At 28.0% G+C, this 8,239-nt stretch overlaps 2 protein-coding genes across 2 annotated transcripts; both read left to right on the top strand.

Annotated features, from left to right (window-relative positions):
- Nucleotides 1-2,711: 2,711 nt before the first annotated feature.
- LOAG_10626 (hypothetical protein) lies at nucleotides 2,712-3,787 on the top strand (the record flags this gene model as incomplete). Its single annotated transcript, XM_003146150.1, has 2 exons — nucleotides 2,712-2,957; nucleotides 3,704-3,787. The coding sequence occupies 2 exons, from the start codon at nucleotides 2,712-2,714 to the stop codon at nucleotides 3,785-3,787; spliced, it is 330 nt and encodes a 109-aa protein (XP_003146198.1).
- A 1,737-nt stretch (nucleotides 3,788-5,524) lies between these two features.
- On the top strand, nucleotides 5,525-6,108 carry LOAG_10625 (MBCTL1 protein; the record flags this gene model as incomplete). Its single annotated transcript, XM_003146149.2, has 1 exon — nucleotides 5,525-6,108. A coding segment is annotated over one exon (584 nt), but the record flags the coding sequence as incomplete, so codon positions are not given.
- Between the last annotated feature and the right edge of the window lie 2,131 nt (nucleotides 6,109-8,239).

The raw sequence follows: 8,239 nt of genomic DNA, 5'->3' as shown, positions 1-8,239 counted from the left end.
GTTTAATATGTAATTTCATGAACTATCGTCTAATATGTAATTTCCCGAGTTATTTAATATGTAATTTCCCGAGATATCGTTTAATATATCTTGCTATATAATTCATACCAAATAAGTAAAAACGACTGTAAAAAAAAAAAAAATAATGTACGAAATAAATCAGGAAAAAAGAGATCTATTTTGTAAAATAATTTCCTGAAAAATTAAATGGAAAACTTCCGGAAAATTGGACAAATGATATCAGGAATTTTTATTCCCACTTCTGTCTAGTTTTTTTTTTTAATTTCTCATTTTGAAAATAATTTAATTAATGATTAATTAATTAAATATTGTGATCGCATTGTTTCCTCTCTTTTTTTCCCGTTTCATATTGAAATTTTTAATAATTAATTAATCATAAATGTTGATATCATTTAAATAAAAATGATAATTACAGTTAACTATGATAGTCTCGTGACCTTTGATTAATCATGATTAGGGTTAATCTAAAATTTACAAAAGTGATAATTGCAGCTAACTATGACAGTCTCGTGACCTTTGATTAATCATGATTAGGGTCAATCTAAAATTAGTATGTAACTTGGGTCAGAAAGATATTCTAGCAATTAGTCAAGAAACAATTATCTTATATTAGTAACCATCGTATGCTTTTTAATTCAGGAATTGATGTGCACAAATTAATCATATCATCGCTTTTTGTATGATGCAAAAAATTACATTTTGCGCAATACGCCACTATGCATGTATGCATGCATAATGCATGCAAGAAATGATTTGTGAAACTTGCAGATGTTTAAAATGCGCGCAATGGAATGATAGGAAGGATAAAAAGGAGAGAGAAGAAAGATCGAAAAATAGGATCTTCCTATATTTCGACTTTTATTTTTTTTTTTTTTACGCGATAGATTTTGTGAAAAAGCAAATGGTGGAAAAAGATTGGTAAGGAAGCAGGTGGTAGTTACCGTAGTTGCTACTTAGTGGAGAGTTAGACTTTATAATCTTGTCTAAAGTGGACGAATTGAAAATGTAGAGGAAGAGAGAGAGAGAGAGAGAGAGAGAAAGAAAAAAGATAAGAAACGAAGTGATTAAAATCAAACAAAAATAACATAATGGAAAAGTTGACAAAAAGAGAGAGGGCGAGAGAGTGAGAGAGTGAAAGTTAATAGTAAGTCATAAAAGGTCAAGAAATAAGAAGAATGAAAGGAAGAGTTGTTGTAAGTTTAAAAGTTAGAATAAGTTTTAGGAGAGAGAAAGAAGTGTGATACTGTGTTTAGATGTCCTAATCTTATCCATTAAGCGGCTTCCTTTTTAAAAGATTTTAAATGCAATAATGAAGAGAGAAAGAGAGAGAGAGATAGGTTATCTGCCTATATTCGGGTATTTATTACTACCCACAAGATATACGGGGGAGGAGGAGGAGGAAGAGGAGGAGGAGGAGGGGGAGGAGGGGGATTTGAAAAAGGCGGAGGAGGAAAATGTAATGACAGCGCAGTTTAAGCTTTTGTTGCACGGAAAGTACTGAAATAGTAGCACCTCGAAATGCTTCCTTTTCCTTCTTTCTGCTTCTTTTCATTTATTGCTTTATTATCACTTCTAAGAGATGAGATACTTTACTTACATTTTCGAGTTTTTCCCATATCGTTTCATGCAAACAGACAAATACAAGCACAGACACACACCCACACACATACACACACAGACACAACAGACAGACACACACACACACAATAGACATACTTTATGAACCATCCGCGGGGGTTAGTTGACGTTTTTGTGTTCAACTAACCCTCCTCCTCCTCCTCACTTCTCCCTCATCATCATTATTTTGCATGTGATCTATGCAACTGTTACTACTACCCATTGTCACACTACCGTTGACAATTACTATACCTCGGATATGCTTTGTTTGAGAGAGAGAGAGGGAGGAGGGGGAGAGAGAGAGAAAAGAGAGAAGAGAAACCTCAAAAAGCTAAGCTTTCGGGTAAGAATATAGTAAGAGTAACAGTATTATTGTGTTATCTGTTCCCGTTTTATCACGATATAACCAACAACCATTCATTCCATCTTTGTCTTTTAGTTATTTAATGGGAAAATTGTATCAATGATGAGATCAGTTTAGTTATCGTATATCTTTCTCTCTCCTCCCTCTCTCTCTCCCTCTCTCTCTCTCTCCTATTCTTTCATATGTTATTATATGAATTTAATAATATACACGTTATGATTTACGTCAATTATTTTTAATGCGTATCATAGTTTATAATCACGTATTTTACACGTCTAATACGTTTGAGATTTACGTTAGTAATAAATAATGATTATCATTACTGTATAATCCATAATATATGTTTAAATTTACATCAGTAATTTATAATGAATACAACAATTTACAATTCATGTTCAATTCGCACGTCAATTACATGTTCAATTTACACGTCAATTTTACACGTTATTTTTTCTTTACACGTTAAGGTTTACGTCCCCAGTACCATAATTTACGATATCATATTCAATTTACGTATTTTACACGTCAAGATTTATATCAGTCATTAACAATGAATATCATTAATGTATAAATGCATAATATACATTTAAATTTATGTTAATAATTTTTGTATTAATTACTAATAATGTATGCATATATGTTTAGTTGTATATATTAATAAATATTAAAATATAATGATATTAATAATATTATGAAATAATTTTCAGGAATGACAGCAACACCACATTTTCTCTTTGCAGCAATGACAAAATTACATCATCCTGGAACTGCAACAAATTTGCATCAAAATTTAACAACAGTTTCATCAAAAGAAATATCAATGTCACCACCGGTAAAAGATCATGATGATTCGGATTTATGCGTTGAACAAACATCAATTACCGAATTGGAGACTACTTCAGTAACACGTCGATCATCATCTACATCAGGAAATGATGATTTAATACCAACTAAGGTATTGTCATCAAATTGTCATATGATAACAAATGATTATTACACCAATAGTAGTAATCATCATGGTGATGATACCAATAATCCTTATATAAACAATGTGAAACGACGAAGGAAACCAGATGGTAATTCTTTCCATTTTTTTTTTCTTTTTTTTTTTTTTTAAATGTTCATTTTATTGAAATATACGATAAATCAAATTTAATTTGTAAATATTTTCATCCATTGTTAATTGAATTGATTTGACTTTTTTTTTTTTGATTTGAGAATTTTTTTGAAATTTCATTTCGAATATAATTTTTAGTGTATTCATTTACTCATTTTTACCTTTTCTTTTTTTTTTTCTTTTTAAAATTCATTTATTCATTTCATTGCTTTACCAATAAATTTTATCGATCATATCATATTGTTAAATTTATATGAAGGTATATTCAATAATAGATATTATTTAGTGTATTGATTAACAATATGATTTATCGATATCGATATATTGGAAATGATGTATTTACTTTTAAATAGGTATCGTTGTAAGGAAATATAAATAATATGCTACTATAGATGTCAATAAATAAGCCAAGTTGATAACTTATTTAGAGCCTAAGCCTAGTCGATCATAGTGGATGTTGCTAAATTCATTTCGTGCAACTAAAGTAACATATATATGTATATATATTTATTGAGTGAATGCTTGCATGATTTATGTCTTTATTGACAATCCATGAAATTCATAGACCGAAATGTGACTTCTAGGATAGACATATGGTGATGATGATGATGATGATGTTGTTGGTGGTGGTAGTTGATGTTGATGGTGTTGATGTTTTGCATTATTAGCAATTTGCATAGAGTTTCGAAATAATTGTATTCATTGATTGTAGGATAATGTTTAGTTTTAAATGAAAAATTGAAAAATGTTCCCTTTTTCTTGCATCCTTTTTAATTTTTTTCAAAAATTTACAAAGAAATCTTTTTTGCAAAATTTTCAAAAATTTACATTTCATCTTTTGATTGAAAAATTAATCACTTCCTTTTTTCTTGTTTTTTTGTTTATTTTTGTCTTTTTTTTCATTTTTTTTTTTTGTTATCATCCCTTTCCCTCCATTTTCTCAAACTTTTTACATTAAAATTATTCTTCTAATGATAAGAATAGTTTGAGAGAGGGAGAGTATACAATAAAATGAATGTAATGAAAATATTTCTTTCATTATTGGATCAATTTCGGACAATTGCGCTATTTTTTTTATTACAACCTATTTTACGTTACTTATTCCATTACTACTTATTAAATGTTATCAATTAAAAATGCATAATTAAGGAATGATAATAATATATTAGTGAATTGTCAAAGGGAGATGTTAATAAATTGATGCATCCCTATTTTAGATTTATTCATTATAAATATTCTTTACAAAAACTAACACTTCTTCGTTCTAATCATTAATCTTATTTTAGGCAAATTTAGTTGAACTTTTTGTTTAATTAAAAAAATATTAACAAAATATGCAATGATTTATTGTAACTAAAATGAAATTTCATTTCATATTTTAGGCATTATAGGAAGATATGAATGTTTTTATCTTTCTAATTAAACTAAAATCTTTTTTTATTTATATTTTTTCTTTTTATTTTTCTCATCCATTGCTGTTGACATTTGAACCTTTTTTACACTTTGAAATAGTCATTGCTCAAATCATTGTAAACTAATGAATGGTTGACACAAATATCATCAAATAATCTTTTGTCGCAACGCTAAGTGATGATACTAATACTATGACATAAATTAGATGGGAAAATAGAATTCAAGTAGTAGTAGTATATCGATGTTGCCTTTCGTTATATTGAATGGGATGGGATATTCAGTCATAAAAGATGATTTCCTCAAGGAATTCTTAATAACTTACTGTGAAGTTTCTCAGTTTCTTAATAAATTTATTTAAAATTCCAAAGAATAAAAAAGAAAAAAGAAAAAAAGTTGAAAGAGGAAAATTATTTGATGTTAATTTTTTTTTTATAACAAATAATATATTTTACATTCAATATATTTCATCAATTTAATGATTGGATGAAGTTAAATTTTTATCCAAATATTAGGAGTTTAGTATCCAATCATACAGTAGTAATTGCTTTTTATTCAAATCATTGAAAATGTGGAAATGGTAGTGTTATCATTAGATTGTATGTAATTGGTACCTTAAAAATTTGGAAATGTGAAAGGGAATGATTACAGAGATATGTGACAGTAACATGACGAATTGTCTTTTCCGAGTATACGTTTTTATTAGGTTTTAATGATGCTTATTTTATGATCGTTAAATTTCTCTTACGAAGGTGGATTACATTGTAAAAAAAAAAAAAAATACCAGTTAATGATAACTTTGTCTAAACTTACTTTGAACAATTTATTTACTTGTTACTATCCAATAAATGAATTTAAAAGTAATATTTTCAGGATAGGGTAAAGGGAGGAGAAAAAAAAATTTTTTTTTGTTTCCTTTTAGGTCTATAATTTAAAATATAAAAAATATGTAAAAGAAAAAAAAATAAGGGATAAAGTGAATAAGGTGTTTTCAGCAAAAAATATCGTGCATGTTGTTGAGCAGCTTACAGAAGAGCAAGAAGAGGATTCAGAAGGAAATACAAGCAAATCTGCAAATGATATAATCGAAACAACTGATAAAATCATTTGCAAACCTTCAACTTCCGCTTTATCCCGAAATCAAACATCATTAGACCGTGTGTCACAATCGTCAGGTATCACTTCATTCCAGGCTCATCAACCACTTCCATTTAGCGTGGAATCATTAGCCACTCCAGCTCCAAAACATCATGTCGCAGTTACTGCTGTGAATTTGAACTGCTCGGAACATGGCAGTAGTCCGGAATCACGGACACCGCAATCACCACTTTCCGTCGATTCTCAATCATCTCATACACCACGTGGGAAATCTCCCGTTGTACAATTTTCATCATTTGGTGTTGGAGAATTTCGAAGTCCATCGAAAATTCCGTATTCATTATCAACATTCTCAGCCGGATTCAAGAATCGAAATGGTACAATTATTATTGTAACATGTATTTTTATAATTCGAACTACTCAATATATGATAAGATACTGTGGGATTTTTGGGTTAAGACCACAATCCAGCCATACTTGACATATTTGGCTATTGCAAACATTAAATGGATTATTGTTTAAGGCTTTCTATAAAGTTCATATAGGATCGGATTTTAGGCTTGTTATGCGCAATTATATATTAATCGAAAAGCATCTTGCATTGGTTGATCAGATATAGTTGATCTATGATAAATGAATTTCATGTAATACAATTTTAAATAATTGAACTTCATATGATGCAGTTTGAAATACTTTTTTAGCAAGAAATTGAAAAAAAAAGAAGATTCTCCGAATAATTTTCAATTTTCAAGAAAATGAACGAAATTTAAATAAATCTAAACATTAGTAAATATAAAAGTAGGAAATTAAGTAATCTCTAAGTAATCATTAGTGGAAAATTTAAATGCTTTTTCAATTTTGAATGTCATATTCAAATCTTATTCTGGATTTCAAAAAAAAAAATTAAATTTAATTGATTTTATTTCTAATCTGATGAATATATTTTTTCATTTGTGTTTTTTTTTCTTTTACTGAAAAAGTATCATTTACAGAAGCTGGTAAGTTAACTTGTCCAACACCAGGCTGTGATGGTTCAGGCCATCAAACAGGCCTTTACACTCATCACAGAAGCCTTTCGGGTTGCCCACGACGACCAGATAAATCGACAATACAATGTGAGTCATTCATCTCATTTCGTAATACTTTTGAAATATTTTTATTGAGAAGATATTTAAGTAAAGTCTTCTTCTTTGATTACAGAAACATTATACATCATCAGAAATTTTGATACAAGAAATTTGATTTCATTTATGAAATCAAAATTTAACATTTTTTTTTTCATTCATTCATGATTAAGGAAGAGATGACGAGGTTAATTTTGCATAGTAAAATTTTAAATTTATTTGAAAAAATCATAAAAGGGTGATAAATTTTGTTCACCAAAGATCACTGTGTTATTTTTATATTCGAATAGTTTATAAATATGTATTTATAAACATTTACCGGTAGTAATGTTAAAATTGTAATTTTTTTTTTTTTTGTCCATATTTTTACCCTTTTCTTACAACTTCTTTTTTCTTTTTGAATAACTTTTTTGCTATTATTTTTTGCTCTGTTTGGAAGAAAATTTTAGCAAATTAAACAACTTAACAGCATTGGTTGCTTTATGAAATGAATCAGTTTCTTTTTTTTTTTGGAAGGATTTCAAAAAAAAGTAGAAATTTGAGTAAGAAAAATTTTTTAAAATTTTGTAAATCATAAAATGTAAATTTTGAAAATTTGAATTTTGTTGTGGAATTTTCAAATAACTTGAATATGTATATATATATATGTTAAAATATGTTAATTTTTCCCTTCTTTCTTCTCCTAAATTTGCTCCCATTCTGTCTGCTGTGTTTATTTATTGTCAGCTAATTATCATTTCTATTATTTGAAGGTTAGACAGCTATTGTTGACCTCCTGGTACTACCGTCGTATAAGATTGTATCGGCAAATGTCGCTTACATAAAGGCAAACACTTCCTTGATTATCCCATGCATGATCAATTGTCATGAGTAGCAGATGGTCGATTGTCAAAATCCTCTTTCCAATCTCAAATATCCTTCGTCAATTTTATTAAGCTTCCTTGATTTTTTACTCTCTTATCTTTTTAAAGTTTATTGATAAAAATTTATCAATGTTTTAGGAAAAGCTCTATGTCTCTTTATCTTTTCTTTTTTCTTTTTAAACTTTAAAAATTCATATAAAAATTTTTAAATGTATATATTTTGTTTCTATGAGTTTTTTGGTTTTTTTTTTTGTTTTTCCGCCTACATTTCCACCCTTATCCTCGGCATCTCTTTTCATTCATTGTTACAGGATTTCCTGTTACCCCTTTATTAGCTCTAGCAATTATTATCCATATTACTTTATTCCAAAATATGAAATAGTTGTTTGGAAAAAAAAAGAAAAAGTTTTTATCAAAGATTAATGATCATTTTGATGATTTCATTTTTGTTAGTTAAAAATTCATTTGAAAAAAAGAAAAAAAAAATCTCTTCTTATTAAATCAGTAATTTTTGTCAAAGAGTAATAAAGAAGAAAAAAAATGATGTCACACATTCCTATCAATGTAATAACATATATCAAGTAATTTGTCATCCAGCTTAAATCTATTTTGCTTTCTCTTTCTC

The sequence above is a fragment of the Loa loa genome (assembly GCF_000183805.2).
Source record: "Loa loa unplaced genomic scaffold supercont3.691, whole genome shotgun sequence".
Taxonomy (NCBI): domain Eukaryota; kingdom Metazoa; phylum Nematoda; class Chromadorea; order Rhabditida; family Onchocercidae; genus Loa; species Loa loa.
Note: the sequence above shows the minus strand (reverse complement) of the source record. Positions and strands in the feature narration are given on the sequence as shown.